We start from the raw sequence: 25758 nt of genomic DNA, 5'->3' as shown, positions 1-25758 counted from the left end.
CAGGAGAGGGCTTTGGTATCCATGCCTTTCTTGCAGGCCTCCTATGGACATCATGCTGGTCACTGCGGGAAAGAGGATACTGTTCCAGAAGGCTCTTCTTTGGTGTTCTCAACAGCTCAGCTAATTATAACCAGAGGATACAACACACACAGGATTGTTGACCAACAACAGAACCCTAAAGAGAGTTTCACTTCTAAAGCTAGTGAATTAAATGGATTTAAAAAGTGTAACTCTGTTTAGGATTACACTGTAGCTCAGATGACAAAGGTGAACAATATTCCTAACTTTTTAATCACAGAAATTGCTCTAACAAAGGACTCTGATCTGCCAAGTCTCCAAAGAAAAGTATAAACAATGTATGTATAAAATAGAAATTATACTTGTAGTATTCTTATTCAACATGAAACACATATTCATGATTTTAAGTAATTATATTTCAAAAGGGTCTGAACAAAGTAAGAAATTAAAATAAATTAAAATTCATTAAAAATTAAAATAAATTAAAATTAAAATGTATCACATTTTAACCTCACCTTTTTGGTGTTTTCTTCAAATAGAAATTGTGACTGACATACAAATAGCTATACCTAAATAAATGCACACTGTGCCTCAAAATACTATTTTTGGTATGTGACAGCCAACATACTCATAATGCATTTTCACTGGTTTCATGAGGGAGCTCTTTAACACTGCTAAACACTCAATATTTTAATTAAAAAATATAAAATTTTGTGGGAGGCTGACATTGCATCCATTCAATGTGCTGATTAAATTACACAGAGAGATGCTGCAAACACAAGAGAAGACAGAAAAAAATTGTGAAAGAGCCCTAGGAGAGGCTAAAATTTTATCAACATTAAAGTTGACTTGGAAAAAGGTAAGTTAATATATCTTGGTTATGAGCATGGGAACAAAAATTGCACTCAATATTTCAGTCTTTTCTGTATAGTTTCCATAGAATGGAAATCATATTGCATTTCAATAAAGCACTAAATATATGGCACTTGGTGCATTCAGCAATGTGCAGTCTGGTAAATAAAACTGTTGCACTGTTCAAATATTCTCCCTATGACAGTTCATAAATTCTCAGATCTGAAGAAGCGAGGTGCGGCAAACAAAACCTCATACCCTACCACAAATTTTGTTAGTCTTATAGGCACTTTTGGACTCCTGCACGTTTCATAAATACTCAGTAACCCAAATGACTGATGGAAATCTACATCCTAACTATAGAATCTGCTTCCCTGTAGGATCTGACTGGCCGCTACAGAAATGGGATCCTGAATTAAATGGACTATTGGTCTGACCCAACATGGCTACTCTTTTTTTTTTAACCACAAACTCATGCCTGCTGATTTTCCACTTAGAACTGCCTCCCCTGATGGGATCCAAACTGGAACCACCAAGCATTTCCATTTTCCACTAGTCTTTGCCTCACTCAAGGCAGCAGACATTTTGCCTTTGAGGATGAATGGATTAGACGATGCCACATTCCCTTCCACAATATGTTCCTGTAATGGTACATATGAAAACAATTTGCTTGTATTTTTCAAAGGCAAGTTAGAAGGCAGGCTGTTGCAGAGCAGACTAGGGGAGAGAGAGGCAAATATCCTCCCTGCAAATGAAAGGCAGGAGCAAACACAAGTTGTGAGAGATATGTAACAGAGAATTATCTGAAAGTTTACCATATGAGAAGAGAGGATCCAATTTCTGAAATCTCTTGACATGGTTAATTTATCATTATAAATTACTAACCTCAACAGCAGTCATTCTAAATTACTAAGCTCAACAGGATCCCATTGTCAGGTAATTGGGCGGGTGCCACACCAACAGAATCCATGATCTGTCTGCCATTAGGTGACACCCAACAAGAGTTTTGATTAAGGAAACAGTAGGATTTGAGTCTAATGGCACGTTAGAGACCAACAAGGTTTTCAGGATATTAGCTTTGGACAGTCAAAGCTCCCTTATTTAGACACAATAATCTAAAGAAGGGAGCTTTGACTCCTGAAAGTGCAGCACTCAGAGAGCTGGAAGGGGCAGAGTTAACAACTGCCTGGAATTAGAGCTTGATTGATGGGCTACTCCCTCCTCTCTCTGATTGACCAATTAGAACCCGCCTTCAGGATGAGAGTGGTTGGAAGAGAGTGTGTGTGAGAGTCTGACAGGGAAGGGCAGACATGTTCCCCCGAGGGAAAAGAAATCTGTCCTAACTGTAACATTATTGCCTTGAGGAGGAATTCTAGTTAAGAATTCCAAGTATAAAAGCTAGCACAAGCTGAAACCCATTTACACAGCCACAATAGAACTCGTGGTGTGTTTTTGGTGAAGAGTGAGTGGGTAGTAAGTGGAGACTCCCATTCAAGCCAAGTGAAGAAGGGTTAATTCTTCTTAGGAGAAAAAGATTAATTCCTGCACAGTGTCTATAGTGAGTTTGGCTCTGAGGAGGACGCCAGGTCTGTTGTAAAGGGAAAACACTTTTGAACTAACATCAGGAAACCTGTTGTAAAATGGAACTCTGTGAAGAAACATTGTTCCTGTAACCAAAGTATTAAACAAAACACTTCTCACTGTAACTGCGCCTGACATTTTGGTGAGGTCAAATCTGATGTGACTATAAAATAAATGAAATTAACATTGATTGCTCAGAAAGTAAAATGGACATTAAAAATGGAGCTTAGAAAGAAAGCCGATACTTGGGGTGGCGCAAAGGCTAGCGAAGAAAGCGGATAAGGAATGGCAGACTGCCATAGAAGCGTTAGGAAAAAAAGGGCTGGATGGCAATAAGGAATCGGGCCAATCTATGCAAAGAATGGAGGAAAGTTTGCTCAAAAATATAAAGGAACTAATAAAAGTGGAGGTGATAGAGCTGTCCAAAAATATAGATGAAATAAAGGAGCTACAGTCAACAAATCAAACTGTCCAGGAGGTGGAGCTAAAGACCACCAGTTTAAAAGAGGAAAATCAAAAACTGCAAGAGCATGTGGCAGTAATAGAGTGTAAAATCACAGAAAATCAGTTAAGATTTAGGGGAGTGATAGAGAGTACAACGCAGGAAGTGCAAGAACAGATGACTGCAATATTGGCAGAATTTTTAAATAAGCAGCCAGAGGAAATAGAAGCAAACTTGGATTTAGTATACTCCAGCTATGCGCAAGAGAAGAATTTACCGAGAGATGTAACGGTACAACTGACAACTAAAAGAATGAAAGAAGAAATTCTAAAAAGGCATTATTAAAGTCCGTTGGCAATGGAAGGAAATAGAGTCAGAATTATGAAAGAACTTCCCAGGAGGATCTTACAGGAACGAAAGAAATATCGGGATTTAACGGAGAAACTGAGAGCAAAGAGTATCAGGTACAGGTGGGAAATACCTGAAGGACTGAGTTTCTACTTTCAATCTGCAAGAGTTAACATCAAGTCAAGACATGATATGATAGTGTTCCTGTTTAATAACCGAAAAGACTTTCCCGAAACTGTTAAAAAGTAGCATTATGGAGTACAAATTAATATCTTGGAATGTTAATGGACTAAATTCACCTCAAAAACGTAAAGCAGTTTTTCATTGGCTAAAGAAACAAGATTGTAATATAATATGTTTACAAGAAACACATATTAAGGAGCAAGATTTCAAATTTTTTAAAAATGGACAGTTAGGAAAAGATTTGTTTGCTTCTGCAAAACAAAAGAAAAGAGGGATTGTGATATATGTAAAAGAAGACTTGGATCCAAAATTAATTTTCAAAGACAAAGATGGAAGATATTTGGCAGTAGAGATAATGGTGAACTTTAAGAAGACTTTGGTCTTAGGAATCTATGCACCCAACGGAGCTAAGGACGATTTTTATAAGGAGATAACTCAAAATTTGGATCAATATTCATATGAGCAAATTTTAATGGATGGAAATTTTAATGGAGTTGTGAACTTGCAATTAGACAGAAAATTAAAGTCAGCTCACAAAAAACAGGGAAATTACCAAAATCTTTTTTTGAAATGGTAGGACAAGAAAACCTGGAAGATATATGGAGAAATTGGAATCCTAAAATAAAAGACTATACGTTTTATTCTGCAAGACATCAGTCCTTTTCAAGAATTGATATGATCTGGGCGACTATGGAGTTAAGTCTGTTGACCAAGAAAATAGAGATAATGCCTAGGGTGAGCTCAGATCATAATCCAATGATGTGGAAAGCTTCGACGGGAAATAGAAAATTTAGGTGGAGATTAAATGAAGACCTTTTTCAAAGCCAAGAGAACATGGAAATTATTCAAAGGGAGACGAAATATTTTTTTCAAAATAATATCGGTCAGGAAGTGCCAACACATACAGTTTGGGATGCCTATAAAGGAGTGATAAGAGGGATTCTGATTAATTTGAATAGTAGGGAAAGGGAAAAAGGGGGGGGGAATTCCAAGAGATACAGGAAAAAATTTCCAAGAAGGAGCAAGAGTTACAGAAAAGACTGGGGAAGAAAACAATAATACAAGACATTAAGATATTGCAAGAACAGCTGAGGGCCTTTGCAAATAAAGAGTTGGAATGGAATTTAAAGACTTTACAGCAAAAATCTTTTGAAGGGGCAAATAAGCCAGGGAAATATCTAGCCTGGCAACTGAAAAGGAAAAGAGAGAAAAAATTAATTGGGAAGATAGTGGAGGAAGGGAAAGAGCTAATGGAGCATCAAGGTATAAAAAGAGCATTCTACAAGTACTATGCCAAACTATTTCAAAAAAAGGTGATAGATCTAGAGAAAGTGGATAGGTATCTAGAAAATACAAAAGTACCTAAGATTTCAAATACAATGAAAGAGACATTAAATGCTCCATTCACAGAAGAAATTTCAGAAGCCATAGAGTCAACCAAGGTAGGGAAAGCACCGGGTCCAGATGGAATTTCAGCAAAATTTTATAAAGTAATGAAAAAAGACCTGCTGCAGACCCTACAAAAGTTGATGAATGAGATTATGAAGAAAAGAGGATTACCAGACACATGGAATGAAGCCAATATTTCACTGATCCCAAAAGAGCAACAAGATTTAACAGATGTTAAGAGTTATAGGCCAATATCTCTATTGAACAATGTTTATAAAATTTTTGCAAGAATTTTAGCGGAAAGGCTTAAGAGGTTTTTAATAGACTTTGTGGGAGAAGAACAAGCCGGATTTTTACCGAATAGGCAAATCAGAGACAATTTGAGAGTCGTGATGGATGCTATTGAATATTATGACAAACACCCTGATAAGGAGGTAGGTTTTTTCTTTGCAGACGCGGAGAAGGCCTTTGACAATTTGAATTGGGATTTTATGATACAAAAAAGGAAAAGATGGAACTGGGGCAAGAATTTATAGAGGCTGTGCAAGCTATTTACAAAGATCAAACAGCGTTATTATGTATAAATAGCGATTTGACAGAAAAATTTGAGGTAAGAAAAGGTACAAGACAAGGATGTCCACTTTCACCTTTGCTGTTTGTTATGGTGTTGGAAATACTATTGAGGCAGATAAGAGAAGATGACAGCATAAAAGGTATAAGACTTAAAGGTTTTTCGTACAAGTTCAGAGCATTTGCAGATGATGTAATGTTTATAGTGGAAGAACCAGTCCAGACATTACTGTTACTTTCAGATAAAATTAAAGAATTTGGAGATCTGGCAGGGTTTATTATTAACAAATCAAAATCAAAATTGCTTTGTTAAAATATGACTAAAAAGAAACAAGGGGAGCTAATAAATGTTACAAAGTGTGAAGTAGTTAAAAAAACAAAATACCTGGGAATAGAGCTAACAGTTAAAAATATAGAATTATTTAAAAATAACTATGAAAAGCTGTGGGCACAGGTGGAAAGAGATATGTTGAAATGGAATAAACTGAATTTGTCGCTGTTGGGGCGTATTTCAGTTGTTAAAATGAATGTGTTACCTAGAGTGATGTTTTTGTTACAAACGATCCCAATTGTAAAAGACAAGAAACATTTTATAAAATGACAAAGGAGAATATCAGAATTTGTATGGGCAGGGGAAAAGCCAAGAGTTAAGATGAAGGTGTTGTGTGATGCAAAAGAGAGGGGTGGTCTACAATTACCAAATTTGAGATTGTATCATGAAGCAATATATCTGACATGGTTGAGAGATTGGGTAAGACTTTTTAATTTTAAATTGTTAGCTCTGGAGGGTTATAATAATTTGTTTGGTTGGCATGCATATCTATGGTATGATAAACACAAAATGGACGGTATGTTTCAGCATCATTTTGTAAGAAGGAATGTTTTCATGGTTTGGCAAAAGTACAAGAAGTTTATTGGGGAGAAAAGACCTATGTGGATTGTTCCAGCAGAAGTTGTAAATCCAAGTGCAGAGTACAAGGGAGAAGACTGGATAACTTATAAAGAACTACTATGGATGGACAGAGACACTTTTAAAATAAAAGACAGTGAGGAGTTACCATTTAAATATGGTTGGTTGCAATATCGGCAAATCTGACAAAAGAAAAGTGGGTTTTAGAAGTAAAAACTCAGAATTAGAAGAGCTTCTATTTGGAGGGAATAAAATTGATTTCTAAGATGTATAAGCTTTTACTGAAATGGTTCACGGAAGATGAGACGGTTAAAATTCAAATGGTAAAGTGGGCAGTGAATTTTAATAAAGAAATTACAATGGAGGCTTGGGAATATTTATGGAAAAATACATTGAAGATTTCTACATGTACTAATTTGAAAGAGAATGGATATAAGATGATGTATAGGTGGTATTTAACACTGAAAAAACTAGCAAATGCAAATAATGCCATGTCAAACAAATGCTGGAAATGTAAAAAACATGAAGGTTCCTTTTATCATATGTGGTGGACGTGTGAAAAGGCCAAGCTTTTTTGGTCTAAGATTTATGCAGAAATGTTGTTAATTGTGAAAAGTAATTTGTTGAAGTGCCCGGAACTGCTGTTGTTAGGTTTAAATATGAAAAAAGTTAATGTTAAGGATAGAACACTATTATATTATATGATAGTAGCAGCAAGATTATTATATGCACAGTACTGGAAGCAAGAAGAAATACCAGAAGTTGAAGATTGGATTCAGAAACTGTTGTACATGGCGGAGATGGACAAAATGACAAGAAAATTGAAAGAACAAAATCCAAATGAATTTTTGAATGACTGGGGAAAATTTAAGGACTATCTTGAAAACAAGTGGGATGTGAAAGGACAACTGTGGTCTCTGGATAACTATTAAGATGAACAGAGAATAAGTATGAACTTTATCTTTAATAATAGAAACAAATAATAGAATAGTGATAATGATAAGAAATATGGGGTTATAGTGTTGTTGGGAGTCAAAAAGGAAAAGGGGGAGGGAGAAGGGGTGGGGGCATATATACCAGAATAAGGGGTAAATGTAGTTATACTATGTAGTATGGAATGTACGGAATGTATGTTATCTCATCCAATAAAAATTGATTTAAAAAAAAAACTTCTATTGTAAAGGATTAAGATCATAGAAACTAAGCTTCAAGAAAACTATTTTGTCTGTAACTTAAAAAGTATTCTGTTTTACCAACAAATTTTACCTCAGCACTTTCATTTCCTGAGTGCCCTTATTCCATCCCTGCCTGTTGAATACATTTGTTATTTCTTTTGAACAATATACAGTATCCAATACTTTTTACAATACAGAGGAAGATGGCTCCTGCTTTCCCCCCATCAAGTTTCAGGGCTGGGCTAAAAAGCCAAAATTATAACTGTTTATCACGGTGGGACAAAACAAACTTTAAAACCACAAATAGAGACACGCTACTTGGGGCTGCTCAGCCAAAGCAGTCAAACTTGGATTTTGGCAGGAAAATCTCTGACAGAGTGGGGGAGTGAAGGGGGTTCGTCATATTCGCAGAGTACCCATCCCTTAGAATTTCAATCTAATTGGGAGGGGGGGCTACTGGTGAAGTAGTTTTGCTGAGGTGCATGCTCAACACAGCAGCAATGAATAATGTGCAGAGGCTGCCTCTAAGAGAAAGAGAGGCTCATCATGAGGACCAGCTCCACAACCTGTTCTACATTCAGACAGAGATAGTAGCCTAAAAGTAAATATTATGCACACAGCAAAAACATCCTGAATGGTGTAACAGGAAGTTCATTGAGTTCAATATTTTATGTGAGAAGGAAAAATATTTTATGGCCTCCAGAAGGTCTAAAGAATAGATTGTACTTATTGCATGTTAAGAAATAATCTTAGCCTGGCAATGATATGGAAAATATAATGAGTTGTTTTTGTCAGGGCTTGCAGCGGCCACCGCTGGGCAGAGCACTGGGCGGTCTGCTCCTGACATCAAAGGGGGGCCAGGGATTCTGCCAGACCATGCTCTGTGGAAGGAGGGGCGGTATACATCACCCAGACTCCCTCTCAATCCACTCACTGGCCTGCTCAACCTGTGCCACTCACCCTCTTTGGCCCCTGCCCCTGCCCCTGCCCCTGCCCCTGCCCCTGCCCCTGCCCCTGCCCCTGCCCCTGCCCCTGCCCCTGCCCCTGCCCCTGCCCCTGCCCCTGCCCCTGCCCCTGCCCCTGCCCCTGCCCCTGCCCCTCACCCACCACCTCAGAGCTCTTCCTAGCCACCTTATATAGGGTTTCCTTTCCCTACCCCGCCCTCCTTCTAGGCTTGTTCCCTCTCCTGACTTGGCCCAGCTGTGCCTTCCCTCAGGTGTTTCCCTCCTACCACTAATCCCTTCTTGGCTTCCTTGCCTTGCTGGCAGGGTGTGGTTGAATGCGAGCCATCCCCAGCTGAGGTCTCCTTGGCCTTGCTCACGAGAAGCTGCCTCAATAGGCCTTTGAACTGCTGAGCTTGCCTGGCCTTGCTCACGAGGAGCTGCCCCAGCCGGCTTCTGCGCTGCTGAGCTTGCCTGGCCTTGCTCGCGAGGAATTGCCCTGGCCAGCTTCTGGGCTGCCTGCTCATTGATGCTGGGCGGGGCTGCCCACCTCCTCCCCCAGAATGCCTGTGGCAGCTCCACCTGGAGAGGCTTGGCTCCTAGCAACTCCTGAGCCGGGCTGCTGTCCTGTAGCCGGGGTGTGGCTCTGGGCTGTAGTGGCTGCTTCTCCTCCTTGGCTGGTAAGGGGTCTCTTTGGGCTGCCTTGGCCCTTTTCCTCTGTCCTGCTTAGCCCCCTCTCTTCCCCCTGGAGGGTGAGACTGGCTGGTCTCTCCCTGCTCCCTCCAGCCCTCTGAGGCGTTGGCCTTTCGCCCCTTCCTCTGGGAGTGGGCAGGTTCTGGACCTGGTTGCTGGCTGGGGTGGTAGGGCCACTGCCTCCCAGTTGCCTCCCACTGCTCCCTCCTGGCAAGTCTGGGGGCTGGGACTCAGACCCCGGACTGTTTTTATGTATAAAATTAAAATACAAATTGGATTGGTGTTTAGAACCAATAGATTGCAAAAAAAAGTAAAAGTTAACACCCACCAATTAGAACTGGGGAAACCCTTATCTTAAATCATTTCTACATTGTTTCCCAAAAGAATTCTTAGTTGTCAGTTTTCACATGTATTTGCTTCAAATTTGTCATATACATGACAGCACATCACATATCTGGAAAAGTGCAACATCTTCTCATTTTGATTTTGTGGTGCTGGCATATGATACATGTTGTTCAGAAAGTATTTTATTTCCTAAGAAAGCATCGCATGTACAAAAATTACAGAATATGAATATGCTTTTAAATAGACTCTGGAACAAGATCTTAGGGTAGTTAGCATTCAGGGATCTGTTTGAGTAACCACTACACATGGGCACAAAGAGCAATACGAACGAAAACCCCCCACAAACAGTCTGTTCGTCTGTTTGTGAACAGGCCGTTCGTGAGTTCCCATTCCAAACGAACAGGTGGTCGTCGCAAGCCTCATTCATTGTGTTCGGCTGCTGTTTGGGAACCCAGACACTCAGGCGCCTTCAATCAATTCCCCTGGCAATGGCAAGGACTGAACTCTGTCTGAACTCCTTCTGGCTTTCCTTCTAGCTTTAACCCTTCAGCTTCCAGCAGACAGTCCAGTTTTTGCCACTCAGAACAGAAATAGACAGCAAAGGGGGGGATCCAAGGATCATACCTTTCCCGGGCTGCAATCTCTCTGAAACTTGGGAGGTCTTCAGAGGACAGTGAGGACTATGTCCCCTGCAAATTTAGTGGATATTGGACATTGGGAAGGTCAGTTTTGTAACCCCTCAAAGTAGCTTCCAAAAGGCAGTACAGTTTTTGCCGCTGTGAAGAGAAAATGACAGCAAATGGGTGGCGCCGGCTCTCCTGGTGCGAGAGGGACGGAGAGAATATCTCCATCCCGCTGGCACTGGGAAGGAGCAGCCCCGCAGTGCCAGCTCTGCCTGCTATCAGAGGGATGAGGAGATTCTTCTTGTCTCTCTGACGGCGGGCAGAAGTGGCCCCGCAGCGGCACCAGCTCTGCCCACTATCAGAGGGACCAGGGGATTCTCTCCTCGTCCCTCTGACAGCAGGCAGAAGCGGCCCCGCAGTGGCTCTGCCCACTGTCAGAGGGACGAGGAGATTTTCCTCATCTCTCTGACAGCGGGCAAAAGCAGCCCTGCGGTGGCACCGGCTCTGCCTGCTGTGAGAGGGACTGGGGGAGTCTCTCCTCATTCCTCTGACAGTGGGCAGAAGCGGCCCCATGGTGGCAGAGGCTCTGCCCGCTGTCAGAGGGACCTGGGGAGTCTTTCCTTGTCCCTTTGACAGCGAGCAGAAGTGGCCCCGTGGCGGCACCAGCTCTGCCTGCTGTCAGAGGGACAAGGTGAGCCTCCTCGTCCCTCTGACAGCAGGCAGAAGTGGCCCGCACCACCAGCTCTGCCCGCTGTCAGAGGGATGGAGAGAATCTCTCCGTCCCTCTTGCACCCAGCAGCAGCAGCCCGGCGGCACTGGGGTGGAGCATGGGGGTGGGGGCTGGGAGTTGTGGGGTGTTTAAAGGGCCCTTCCCCTTGCATGTAACAAGAAAGGGCCCTTTAAACTATCAGCTGGCAGGCGGCAAGGGGGAATTGCCCCCTGCCACCTGCCAGCTGATAGTTTAAAGGGATCTTTAATGGGCCACGAACACGAACACCGAACATGTTAGTTAAGGGGACATGTTCTGTTCTGTTCGTTGTTCATGGATGGCAACGAACAATGAACAGGGCGTTCGGAATTTTTTTCCCATTCGTGCCCATGTCTAGTAACCACACTCCTGGAATATCTGGTCATTTAAGATATGCTCTCTGACCTGCTAAGCAGATCCACTCAAACGATGACACTAAAATCTAGGACTGTTACAAAGATATTACATAAAACTGCTATTATGCCAAAGATTTAAAAATTAACAATTTATTTTTTGCTTACACAATTTCAGCAAGGATTTTGATAAGGTTCCGCATGATGTTTTTGATGACAAGTTAGTAAAATGTGGTTTGGATTCTGCTACTGTTAGGTGGATTTGTAATTGGCTGACTGATCACCCCCAAAGAGTGCTTGTAAATGGTTCCTCAGCCTCTTGGATAGGAGTAACAAGTGGAGTGCCTCAGATATCTGTCCTGGCCCTGTATTGGTCAACATGTTTATAAATGAATTAGATGAAAGAAAAGAGGGAGTGCTCATTAAATTTCTGGATGATACTAAATTAGGAAGAGTAGCTAATACAGCAGAAGACAGAATCAAGGTTTGGGATGATCTTGAGAGGCTGGAAAATTGAGTTAAAACTAACCTAATGAATTTCAACAGTATAAATGTAAAGTTCTGCATTTAGGTAGAAAAAATCAGATGCATAATTATAGGATGCATGAGACTTGTCTAGGCAGTAGTACATAAGAAAAGGATCTAGGGAGTCTTAGTAGACCATACATTGAACATGAGTCAGTGGTGTGATGTGGCAGAAAAAAGGCACATACGATGTTGGGCTGCATCAAAAGAAGTATAGAGTCCGGATCATGTGAAGGGATGGTATCACTTTACTCTGCTCTGGTTAGACCTTACTTAGAGTGCGGTATTCAGTTTAAAAATTTAAGAGGGATGTTGACAAGCTGGAGTGTGTTCGAAGGAGGGCTATAAAGATTATAAAGGGTCTGCAGACCAAGTCCTATGAAGATAAGTTGAAGGAGTTGGGTATGTTTAGCCTGGAGAAGGAGATGACTGAGATATGATATGATAGCCATCTTCAAATATTTGAAGGGCTGTCACATAGAGGATGGAATGGAGTTTTTTTATATTGCCCCGGAGGATTGATGTAGAACCAACAGGTTAAAATTAGACCAAAAGAGTTTTCAACTAAACATTAGGAAGAAATTCCTCACAATTAGAATGGTTCCTCAGTGGAACCAACTTCCTTGGAGGTGGTAGCCTCTCCTTCTTTGGAAGTTTTAAAGCAGAAGCTAGATGGCCATCAGTCAGGAGTGCTGATTCCATGATTCAGTATAACCTTAGCAGATTGTGAGAGGGAGAACAGGAATGGATAAGCCAGTGTTCAGCTCTCAAAGCCCTTCCTTATATGCTCAGGACTATGGCAATCAACACTATAGGGCCAGGAAGGAACTTTCTTCCAGACCAGATTGGCCAAGGATCTTGGAGAGTTTTTGCCTTTCGCTGGGCATTGAGCAGAGGTCATGGGGGAGTGGGGGAGGGTAGCCGTGAATTTGAACCAGATGACCCTTCGTCTCCCTTCCAGCTTTATGTTTCTATCAAATGTTTCCACTATTATTGGTAGCTACATCTAGACACTATTAGTACTGCATATAGGATAAAGTATTGAAATCCACAATAAGCACCAGAAGATCACAACTGCAATTGTGGTATAGGATAAGCATGGCAGAAGTTCAGAAGTTCTCACAGTTATCCAGAGCCATGGGACTCCAGCCAGGAGCCCTTTGGATCAGGAATTGACTGTAGTTTCCTTGAATCTTGAACCACCAGACAGAAGGATGGAGGAGACAACCACAGGCCATTTTACCTACAATGATGGCATAGTAGCCAATGATACTTTTCTAAAGTCAGATGATAAAGAGAGCTAATAATAAGCATATAAAGACTTGCACACCTGCCAGCTTCTCTCTGTCTAAGCAGCTGGGGAAGGTTACCTACTTCTTCCTCTCCTCTACCTAACTTTCAGCCTGAAGAACCTAGTGGCCCATCTCCTGAACACCTGATAATGGTCACTTGAGAACAGCAACTACACTTTTGAGAAGTGGGTGACGACTGGAGTTGTTCACATTTAGGGGTGGTATCATACCGAATTGGCCTTAACAATCATTCGTTTGAGACAATTTTCAGCTATGCTGAGAATGGCTTTGCTATAGGTGCTGCACAGCAGGATAAGATTATGTCCTTTATCTTTTGAGGTGATGAGCTATTTATATGACAGAAGTGGGGGGAAAGAGCAAACAAGTAAAGTATACATTACAAAATGATTGGGATAAAGAAAAAGGGAAAAGATTATGTGTTATTGCATACGATGTAGTCAAGCCAAATATTTAAATCAGGGTGACATCATGATGAGGTTGCAAGTTGAGTTCAAGAACTTTAACTGAGAGATTGATGTGAATGCTAATCCAAGGCAATGAGAAATAAATCAAACCATTCCTACAATGACAGACGTACAGAATAATACAAGGTAACAAAGAGATTTTTAAAATACTCTTTCCACTTCTCACTCTATTTCCCAATTTCAATACTATACAAATAACCAATTGTAAAAAGAAAATCAGAAAAGAAAAAACAAACTGTGACATATTTCAAATTCTAGTGCTTTCCACTGAACTGTGAAGAAAAATAGCAAGGCAAAAGATTTATTCAGATGTCAGAAATTCCCACACTTTACATTCCCTTGTCCTAGAAAACTCATGCCCCTGAAAAAAGATAAATGTTCAAGGTATAGGACATCTCTAGACAACACATGATATAATGTTTGGTGCTACTTGAACAAGCCTGAGCTTATATACTCCCTCCTCCCTTCACACTCTTAATAGTTAATTACTGGTTTGCAGCCGTTGTTTGCCCCTACGTCAAACCCAACACCTTGTGCTTTGCAATTGCTTTGAATGCTATGATGATAAATTACTGTTTGATCCTAACTTGAAATCCTAGTTTGCCAAACAATAGCAAACCACAGTTTGCTGGTTCAGATTCTAACAGTAAAGAATTACTTGCCACAAACCAGGGAGTATCATTGTAGAGGACAGGGTTAACTGTACGTGAAGGAACGAATAAATTAATACATTATTTAATTACACTTTGATGTAAATAGATGTAACAGCAAAACAAAGTAAACCAATTCCAAAATATTTAGTCAAGCAAACTTCAACACAGTAATTGAGCAAACAATTCTAGGCACAAGCGGCTGTAACTTGACAGTTCCGTGTTGGTCTAACTGGTCATATAGTCCAACAGGTAAAGTCCAATACTTTCAAGTAAGTATAAATCCAAATAGTAAATAATTATTAATATTGTAGAACACCTTACCAAATGTTGAGCAATGAAATTTTATCTTTCCTCTTTGTATTACAGTTGCAGATGATGTCAAAACGTGGGACGTCCAACCAGACAAGCCCTGCTGCCCAACAATCAGGGCCAGCTGTATTACCTGATGTTTTGTGTAATACCAGAGTATATATCCAATAGCTCTCCTTCTCCAGTAAAGTTCTCTGCAAGGTCTGAGAAGAAACATTTTGTCAAGAAAATAGGACCGTGAATTTAAAGTCATCCTCCCTATGTTGTTGTTCCATGAAATGTTCCACTAGGGGAGCTTCTGTGTTACTATTTCGAATACGAGAGATATATTCTGATAAATGGGTCTTTAACTGCCTGATTGTGCTACCCACGTACAGCTTATTGCATCTACAAACTAACAAATAGAAATTTGTGAAATTAGTCCTTGGGATAGTAATGTGTAATGTGTTCCCCAGTTAAAGCCAGAGGACACAAATGGCACCGTCCACATCTAAAGTATATATACTTTGGGCTCCCTTAAACCAAAAGGATTAAATAATGAATTAATCTTTTCACGCTTTCTGTAAAATTGTTATTTAGTGCAATTCTTACATATGATGTATATTCTTTTAAGACGAAATTGTTACATGTAACGACGGGTACTTTAAAAAGTGAGCGTCATGGGCTATCAGTTGCCTAGCTGCCACCTTTGACTTGTAATTGCTGAGTTTGACTGTCTGGATTTATGATACATATTTTTAGATTTCATAGGTGAGTTGTAACTTTGCTACTGACAAGATATTTTTGTAATATTTAACATTTATATTTATTCATTATATTTATTATATTTATTGAACAATATCTCAGGTGTTAAAATATATGCCGCCCCTGAAGAGGTATTACACAAAACATCAGGTAACACAGCCGGCCCTGATTGTTGGGCGGTAGGGTTCCTCTGGTTGGATATCCCACGTTTTGGCACCATCTGCACCTGTAATACAAAGAGGAAAGATAAAATTTCATTGCCCAGCATTTTGTAAGGTGTTCTATAATATTAATAGTTATTTACTATTTCATTGCTCAGCATTTTGTAAGGTGTTCTATAATATTAATAGTTATTTACTATTTGGATTTATACTTACTTGAAAGTATTGGACTTTACCTGTTGGACTATATGACCAGTTAGACCAATGCAAAACTGTTAAGTTGCAGAGGCTTGTGCCTAGAATTGTTTGCTCAATTACTGTGTTGAAGTTTGCTTGACTAAGTATTTTGGAATTGGTTTACTTTGTTTTGCTGTTACATCTATTTACATCAAAGTGTGATTAAATAATATATTAATTTATTCGTTCCTTCACGTACAGTTAACCCTGTCCTCTACAATGGTATTTCCTTGTGAAGGTCCTTCTTTTTTTGTTGTTTTGTACAAACCAGGGAGTAACAAATAAGATCATGAAAGGAAAATGGTAAAGTCTATGAGCCCCATGATCCCAAAGATTTGCACATGTAGTTCCAAACTGTGTTGTTCAGCATCACATCTGAATCAGGCTGTGATGGATAGGCCTCCATAGGAATTTTCCAATGTGAACTTTTTCAACTTTGTGATCACCTCAGTGAAAAGAATAACACTGGTGTCCCAGAGTTATATGTCTGTATGAAGAGCAAAGTCTAATCAGAACTGATTTGTTGGTAATACGTATTTCTTTATACAGCTTGTAATATTCCACTGAGCAAAGCTAGAAGCCTTCCTCCAGCCTATGGAGCCCTCCTTCAATGAAAGTGCTCCTTAAATTAAAAGAAGGCTCCTTAAGCTGGAAGAACTTCCTCCAATCTAAGGTAGGATATATGCCATTACCATAAATTTCCTGCAATAACAGACCCATGACCTCAAGTCCTCTTCCCACTTACTGTGGGAGAGATGTGATTAAACAAGACAAGAAATCCCAAATCCAAACAACAGTTCATGTGTTCGCATAGCAAGAGGAGAAATGAAGAAACCAGGAAAGGGTGTATAAAAAATAATTACAGGTGGCAGGGAATAACATCCAAACAGGACAACTTTGTAGTTGAAAATTTATTACCTGATACTACTCCTATTCCATCATCACAATCATAGTCCGAGACTTCACTATCACTTATGCGTTTGGACCCTGCAAAAATGAAAGTTATTATGGAATTAATTATAGCTAGTGATAACCATTAGTAAGGTTCAGTAATTTTTTAATGTATCCATTTGTCTCCCACAAGACAAATTATAGATTTGAATATATGGAGGAAAAGTAACATTTTAAATATTAATGCTGCAGGTACAACATTTACTGAAATAACTAGAGCTTAGTCATCAAACACTGATTCTATTATTAGAACTTAAATCTAAGAATAAAACCACATTGGGCTCTGGGTTAATTTTATATATCCTTTTCTTCTCCTCTGCTTTCTACACAGTAGAAGAGAATCGTAATCCATTTACAAACAACTACAATTAACCATTTGTCAACAGCCAATGAATGTTATGAGAAGAAGAGCAAAATTCACTTTTCCTAAGCAATGCAAATAAAGAAAATAGCTGGTAGAGTCAACGAAGCAAGGTGAAAATACTGAATATCTTCACAGCCTTCGTGTAGAAAAACCTCTCTCTCTCTCCTCAACAGATGAGCCAAGAGGAAAGGCAGGGTATGAAGGAAGGAAGGAAGGAAGGAAGGAAGGAAGGAAGGAAGGAAGGAAGGAAAAATATGACAACACAGAATAAATTCCCCCCTCCCTTTTCTGTTCACCAAGGACGAACAGTATTGTCATACAATGTGAAATATATATTATGCTATATGTGAAATAAATATTATATAATGTGAAATACATGTATATAATGTGAAATACATTATGCTATAAAATATAGCATAATATTTGATAAATAAGTCATTTCTCTCTAACAGCAGGGTTTTGGTTTTGACAGCAAAACTGCTAGGTATACAGTTATAGCCTCATACTTCAGGTATTTCATTTAATCTAACTGTTATCACAACACTGTGGAGCTGGATTACTTAACTGCAAGCTATATATTGTTGCCAGCTAGAACATTTCTGATTTCTTCCCAGTCAATTTCAGACCAGGAGTCAGGGCAGCAATAACGCTTCCTGTTTTCATCCATTATTAAAGGATTGAGATTGGACCAAAATGTCATAAGCTTCAAGACATTTCTACTTCTGCCTGTCATCATGAGTTGGAGTAGATAGTTAAAGATAGTTAGGATTTCTTCATAACCCAAGATTTGAAACTATGGTATCATGATGATGTAAATCTTAATTTAGGAGCAAATTCTATTTAATGCTAACCAGGGTTATCTTTGGTGTTGAAACAAACCTGAACTGTTGCTAAGATGAGGGGGCAGATGGAGATATTGATGAAAGAGAGAGGAGGACGTAGACTGAGGATCCCTCTCTTGTAATGATACTATTAATGCTTTAATTTGCATGTATGCACTCTTATGTGCCCACCAGCACAAAAAGGACAGGAAGGACTCCATCAGGCTGTTTTAAGTATTATTAGAAGCTTAAGTAAAAAGGAAATGATAATTCCTCTCACATTCATGACTCTGAACTAGTACTGAAGATATATAAATCTCAAGACTAATTCTCAAGATAATTTGGTTTCATATTTGAGTACCTTTCCTGAGTGTAAAATTTTTTAAAGAACAATTCCACTTATATACATGGGGATATCACACATTTACAGGTATCTTTCCAATGACCAGATTCCATTATCTATAACATAAAATACATGTAAACCATCTTACATCATTATGGCAGATCCTTTATCAGTCAATTTAAAAATGTTATCTTTAGAACACAATGCTCTCTCAATGATCCATTTTCAGACTGACTAATATTGTGCCATATTGGTATTTTTGTACAGTCTAATTTGTTTACTCTTGAAAAACTAACTCCTGAAAAAACAGTATTTTAAATTGGTATTATAAATTGGTATAATATGGTATTATAAATTGGGGGTTAAAAGTAGCCCTTGGTTTAGTTAATGAGGCACTTCATTCTTATCATTAAAGAAATCAGCAAGCCTAATTTTTATAAATGATTGCTGAATTTCCATCATTAATTTAACAGAATCATGTTGAGGTGTTGGAACAAATGAGAACCCCTTCTTTAATATTGTATTTCCAGTTCTGAAAGGCTTGTCTCAGAGAGGTTAACTACATGGGTTTTTAAAAGGATTTTCTTCTTGAATCCCATTTTGGGTTCCTGAGGTCTACGGCTTTTGCCTGGCTTCCCTAAAATAACTATAGTCAGTCCTCCTATAAGCGGAGTTGTTATTATTAGTAGAAGAAAAATTCAGTGGGCCACCAGATATGCTATTATCCAAAGGATTGCGCCTATCAATTTCAGAAGCAATGGTTGTATCAAAGGAAATGGATTTTTACTCATATGTCTATGTACAGGCCATTCACAGACCCTATTTTCCTCTAATCTTTGGAATTTCACCTCCTTCAGTTCAAAGAAACCGTATCAATTTCCTTATCAAGTGAGGTCATTATTTCCATAAATTCAGTATCTCCTACTGCCCCGTGAATATTTTTTTAATATGCTGTATTTCCTGTTCCAGTTTAGAACCTTATTGCTATAGCAGTTTCAATCTAAAGGGCCATCAAATCCATTGAAAACTTATTCAAGATGGCTTCACTTTTCCTTAAAATTCTCGTTATAGGGAACATACAGGGGCCTTTTTCATTTGTAAGCTCCTTGGAATAATCTTCTTTCTACAGTTGTCCCTTAGAGCCCCTGTATGTGTATCATCATCATTCTAAAGCTGGACTTCCAGAATTTTTCCCACATGTTCACATTATCCAGAGGTGCAAAAAAATTAAGAGAGGAGGGTCGATTAATCAAAGAGGCAATTTGTTCATCAGAGTAACTAAATACACCCAAATCTTTGTGTCATGATGAATTAAAGACGAATTCCTCAAATGCAAACAGCAAAGATGAATTTGAGGAGGGAGGAAAGCCTAGCCATTCTACATCCATTGCACTGTCTAGAAAGCAGAGAAGGAAGCATACAGAAGAGGGGATAGAATGGTGTAGTGGTTCCAGTGTACACCTATGATCTTGGAGATCTGGGTTCAAATCCTTACTCTGCCATGAAGCTTGGTTGAGCCAGTCACATTTTCAGCCAAATCTACCACACAGGGTTGTTGTGATGATAAAATGGGGAAGAATGAACTATATGCATTGTCCTAAGCCCATTTAAGAATTAAAATGTAGTAGATATATAGACACAAATCATGCTTCCTAACAAAAAAATAGAGCAAAATCAGAAATGTCTAACACAATGAAGGCAAACATGAAAGACATCAGTATGGTACAGAAGCAAAAACAATCAATGCATCATTAAAATAGGAAGCACTAGAGCAGCAACAATATAGCACTTAGATTAAAGCTGTAAGTACAGCAGGAATATAAGAAGGATGAGAAGAATTTAACAAAAGTTCGAGAACACCAGAGTTTATGGACAAAATTAAACGCATCTAAGTAACATTTCAGAAAGAAATGAGAAGTGCTTTTTAAGGTCCATTACTATGATTACAGCACAATCCTGAGGGAGGGGGGAAATACACAGGGAGACAACTAGGAGTTACACTGACATATCTCAGATTTATGCTGGCGTACCCGCCCCCCGCCCCCCCCAATGCCAGCACAGTGGCCCAGCATTGCTCTGCTGTGGTCCACTGCTAGCGCCCAGTCATATCAGCCAGGTGCTGGCGTAACCACAGCTTAAGTGCTTATGTTGGCGCCCAGGGGACAGGCTGGGGAGCGGAGTGTGAGTTAGTCAGCTCCTTAAGCCATTTCAGGCCCAGGAACACTGCCAAAAGTGGCAAAAAATTACACCGTGAAAAACAACAGCGTAGCCAATAGTCGCCCATTGTACAGGAAAAGCCAATGCCCTCCCTGTGCCCTGCCCCAGCCAAGTGGCCTGGCAGATGATAGGATGTCTACCATGGCGAACAATCCACTTGCACCCTTGTGGAAGCTGAGCTCCCTCCCTTGCACCCAATCAGCTTCTCAGGCACCCTACATAACCTCTAGCCAGGGAACCCATGACCTCAGGTAAGCAGAGAGGCGGCTGGAGGCTCTGCCCGAGAGCTCCCTGCCACAGGAACATAGAGTGAGAGGTGGGAGAGGGTGCTCACGGGGAGGACTTAGCCAAATTCAGGGTGTGCTTCGCACTCACATATGGGAGGAGACTACCACACAAATTCCCTTGCAAGTTATCTGTCTCCTGAGTCCTGGCTCAGGGACAGGTGAGGGTGCACTGATAAGTAAGGAGCTGGGGAGACAGCTACCCTGGCTTGCTCATTCACCCTGATCTCCCCTCCCCCTTTACTGGTCCCCCCCCCAATGCTGGTATCTGTGGTTTAAGCCTGCTGAGGGTGTGATCCCTGCCCACGAGCCAGCATGGCTTGTTCCTGCCAAAGAGACATTCAGCCAAGGAGCTGTGCTTGATGCACCTGTTTCTGAGGGGAGGACTTCTAGCAGTCCATGCTGGGGTTCCGTTCAGACTCCCTTGGATGGGTTCTTCCTTTGGGCAGAGGAGAGAGTGCAGCTGTGGTTTGAGGTGACTGGGTGTACAACTCCATGACTCTCTTCCCAGTAAATGGTCTCTGGCTCTGGCCTGGGACTGATGGAGTGGCCCCAAAGAGGCTCTAGGTGCCTCCGTGTCTTTGTGTGTCTCTGCTGCCAAAAGGAGCAGGTGTCCAATGGCACCTTGGAGGCTCCAGCCCTGCACGGCTTCTCTCCCTCCTTCCCCCCTCAAATTCCCTGCAGGCAGAGGGGTGGGACTGGGAGAGTGTTGCCTTTGTGCGTCTAGCAGGGGGGAGGGGGTGCATGGAGAACTCTCATTCTCTGGCAGTGCTGCTGGCATCTGATAAACCAAGCAGAAGACTGCTGTGTGCAGGGGGTGAGGTGAATGCCAGGATGTGTGTGGGGGTGTGTGTGGACTGACATCCTGGGATCTTTGGGACTCCTCCTCTGCAAGGCCAGACCCCTCTCCCTTTTGCTGTTTGCGGAGGCAGAGATGGGTTTGGGGAATCTTGCTCTGGGGAGGGGGTGATAGCCCCTAGGGCAGTTTCTCTCATCTGTTATTCCACTCTGGGGGCCATCATCCCAGCACTAGAGCACAGCTCTCAAAGTCCACCATGCATTCTTCTCACATCTTTTTGATGTGGTGATGTTTTTCAATGGAACTGCTGCAAGTTGATGGACTTTCATGGCTCCCATCATATCCAATGGGTCTTCCAGCCTCTACTGTTGTTTCCAATGGGTATTCTCGTCATTCGTTTTAGGACCCACTCCCCATTTGCCTCTAAGGAGCCACCTCTCCAGGACTTGGGGGGGGGCTGATCTTGGGTGCTTGGGGCTGTGGCTACAACCCTTGCTGGGTCCCACTGCCTTTCCAGTCTTACTTCTCAAGGAAGGGGTGTATGTTTCTCAGAGTGGTGGAGGCAGGGGGAGGAGTATGCAACAGAGTGGTGCTTCAGCTGCCACTCTAGCCCTTTTAAGGAAGGGAGGCTGGGTTGGCGGATGCCATATCTGCATCTTCAGTGTAATTCCCCCCATGGGGCAGAGCTCCTCTTGAGGTATTCACCTCTGTTGGAGTGTGGCAAGCCCAATTGCGGGGATTTTTCTGCCCTGTGCTCCTGCTCTCTGCAGGGTGGAGGAGTGGCACTGGCAGCTGGCAATGGCAAATGCGGCCCAGTCCACACACAAGTTACATCTTTTTTGCCAGCGTTGCCAGGATAACTAAGGAGCATTCTCTCTTGGCCACACTTTGCTGAGCTTGGCCGCTGGTGCGGCTTTCCTGTCAAAGTCCTTAGGGAACGGACTGATGGTGCTGCTGTTACACCAGCACATGGGTGCTTGTGGTCCAGTGGGCCTCAGGATTGCAGTGCCCAAGAGCAATCCTAAGCAGATCTACCCAAAATCCCATTCAGATCTATCCAATGGGGCTTTACTCCCAGAAAATGTTTTTGCACCCTGCAGTTTCAAACTGAAGGACTGCTTAAGTTATTTGATGATGAAAAGGATGTTTTTCAGTCTGCAGAGTTTGCTTACTTCATTTATACCCTGACTTTCTATCCAATGGAGACCCAAAGCAGTGTTACAGAGATACTCCTGCCCACTGGGGAGGCACTACTTAAAATAAGTAAATGAAAACCAAAAGTATCTTTGACTGTTTTAAAGCAACATGTTAACTACTAAATCACACGTTTTTGTGAAGATTTATCAGTATTTCCAATGATCATTCAGTACAGCTACCAACCTTCTGACTGGAAAGAGGTCAGAAATTTATTTATTCCAGGTCTCGATAAAAACCTTGTGTCCCAGCTAATCAGCTAATGATCACTCAATGTTGTCTTCTAAGAACTTCATTTAAAATCACTCTTGAATATATTAAATAATACAGAAAAGACTAGGATATGTAAATGAAATTATAAAGCATACATATTATCCGATCTCCTACTTAGCCTGCATTTAACAATTTAAGCATACATATTATCCAATCTCCTACTTAGCCTGCATTTAACAATAAATTTCTAAAATTTTTATCAAGCCCTTTTTCATATATGACAAGATAGTCTCACCACAACCCAGATTTGATAGACTCAGGAGTTTAGGCTCAGAACAGTGAAATAATGCATACTTGCAGATGTATAGAAAACATAAAACTAGGGTTCTCAGGCATACTATGTATTAAACAATGGTTTAAAGTTAAAATCCACAACAGCAGCTTATATTGTTCTCTCACATTTTATCCTCACAATCCTGTGAAGTTAGGTTAGTCTGAGAGCATGTGACTGGCCCAAGTTCACCTAGCCAGATTCCATGGCAGAGTGGAGATTCAAACCTGTGTCTCTCAGATTCTAGGGCAATACCTTAACCACTACACCAAACTGGCTCTCAGGCTTTGCACCCAGGATTCTTATTAGCACCATCACTTCCATAAAGGGCTAAACCCTCCATAAAAGAAGGAAACTGCCATCCATTTGTATGATGTAAATAGTCTGTCACTATGATGCAAGCAAGGGGAGATCCTATCTCTTGCCTAACCATGGTTTGAATTATGAGGTTAAAGGTAAGGTACAGTACAGAGCAGTAGTACAATTAACTTGAACTACCTTAATGTGACCTAATATGGTACTGAACCAATGCACAGCAAAGCAAAGTTTGTGGAACAGGATTTTCCCATTTCCCACTGCAGTTCTCTGACACCCCCAAATCCGGGGGGGGGGGGTGTCAGACAACCCTAATCAATATCATGACAAGGAAAATGGGGAAGGCAGCAGTGGAGGAGGGAAATCAGCAATTGCCTCTCTACTTCTATTAATGAAAGTACAGTTATACTGGTGCAAGAACCATTACACCAGCAGAATATCATCTTTGGAACTAACCCACAGTCAGTATATGAATAGTAATACTGTTATATACACTTTTAGATGGAATAAAAACAAATAAAGAGTTCTTTAATAGCATTTGAATTTTTCATCAAAATGTGCATAATACTAAACAATAAATGCATACAATATTAATGCAAGGGCGTGCCTAAGCTGAAAAAGAAATTCACAGAGCAAATTAGCAATTGAACTGATACACAACAGGTAGCAAAAGCACACTGATAAAATAAAGCAAAATACGAAACATATATATAAGCAGTAAACACTTCGACATGCTTAAAATTTACCTGAATTATATGAATATAAGCCTTTATCTGGAAAACAAACATTAAAATGAAGTGATTTCAGAAAAAAAAAGATGTCTAAACATGCAAACAGGGATGTATATAAATTTAGACTTAAATTTTGTTAACTGTGAACACAATTCCTGTTTGAAAGGGAAACCACAGGTTACCCAATTAAAGCTTAAGAATATATTTTTAAGAACTGAACTAATAATAACACTGAACCACAGAACACTTTCTCCATAAGCATGATATTAATCTCATTTTATTCTAATCTTGAATTACATCTAATGGGCAGAGAAAGGATTGCTACTAAAATTCTTCTGAAGCGCAACAAAAGATTACACCGTTTATGGCTTGAAGGGGACTGGACGCTCTATCTGAAGGCATATGAGAATCACTTCCAGAGAAGAGTCTCCACATTCTGAGGTGGGAAAGAACCTATACAACGTTTCTTTAGCATGTTTCCAGATGCTGGGATTTTAAATTAAACACACTCACATCATGGGCCATGCAGAGGTAAACAGCATATAGTTAATTGTTTGCCTTAGGACTGCACAGTAGTATAGGAGCTTAGTACAAAATATCACTTCTACCTACATATTGCAGTTGAAAATTGTTTGCATATGGAAGCCTGAAGATCATATAAGAGACAAGGTTAAACAGAAGTCCAATAGCACCTTAAAAACTAACAAAATTCATTCCAAGATAAACTGGGTTTCTGTTTAACTTTACTACCATAGACAAACACAGCTGACATTCTGGAATATTTACCCAGATGAGGTACCTTTGTACAAATTCTTTATAATGAAAGACCCATCATCACACTTAGGACAGTAAAATATATCTAAGAATATTTGCAAGAGTCCAGTAGCACCTACAAGACTAATCTTAGTCTTATAGGTGCTACTGGACTCTTGCTCTTTTCTATTGCTACAGACAAACATGGCTGGCTACCCATTTTGATCTAAGAATATTTGCTGCACTGGCTAGACAGATCACATCACTCAAGGCTTTATTTTCATAGGCAGAGTATTGCATTGTGGTCATCTCCTTTAACCCTAAACATAACCATATTCAACTTTACTTTCACAAAATCCTGAGATGAATGCAATTGATTATTTCAGATAGATTCTGCTGAACAATATGCTCCATTCCAGCATTGTTGGAATATATCTGATTTTCAGACTTCGATATGCATACAACTTGCATCTGCAACATGCTGCTGGTAACAGAAAATGAAATATGGCTACACATCACTCTGACTCTTGCATTATCATTGAGTCAATCTTCACTGGCCACTGGAAGGGGGGGAAATCCTTGAAAATGGGTGTCTCGGGTTCAAATTCCTGTTCAGCCATTAGCTCCAATTAGTTTATGTAGGACTATCATCTATTTAATATCCCTAAATTAATCCTGGGCAAAGGGTACAGATAAGCAGGAGGACATTTTTCTCACCACTGCAATATGGATAAACAAATGGGAAATCCTACCTACCCATCCACTCAAATCTCTCTCTCCAGGACATTAGGAACTCTTAAAAGCTTGAATGGGTCAATTTCCACATCCTCCTTGTATTTGTTTTTCATTATAACCAACTCTCTAT

General features: G+C 40.4%; 1 protein-coding gene across 39 annotated transcripts in view; it reads right to left on the bottom strand.

Moving 5' to 3' along the window:
* The window catches only part of RIMS2 (regulating synaptic membrane exocytosis 2), a 624467-nt gene that overhangs the window by 200272 nt on the left and 398437 nt on the right, over positions 1-25758 (bottom strand). For 37 of the 39 annotated variants that reach the window (XM_054984410.1, XM_054984420.1, XM_054984412.1 and 34 more), the window contains one exon: positions 16496-16564. In XM_054984410.1, coding sequence (XP_054840385.1) covers positions 16496-16564 — 69 coding nt within the window. Of the gene's footprint in view, positions 1-16495; positions 16565-24155; positions 24183-25758 lie in introns of all 39 variants that reach the window. The other 2 variants (XM_054984401.1, XM_054984402.1) reach the window with 1 other exon arrangement.

The sequence above is a fragment of the Eublepharis macularius genome, chromosome 7 (assembly GCF_028583425.1).
Source record: "Eublepharis macularius isolate TG4126 chromosome 7, MPM_Emac_v1.0, whole genome shotgun sequence".
Taxonomy (NCBI): domain Eukaryota; kingdom Metazoa; phylum Chordata; class Lepidosauria; order Squamata; family Eublepharidae; genus Eublepharis; species Eublepharis macularius.
This window is presented reverse-complemented; position numbering and strand designations above follow the sequence as displayed.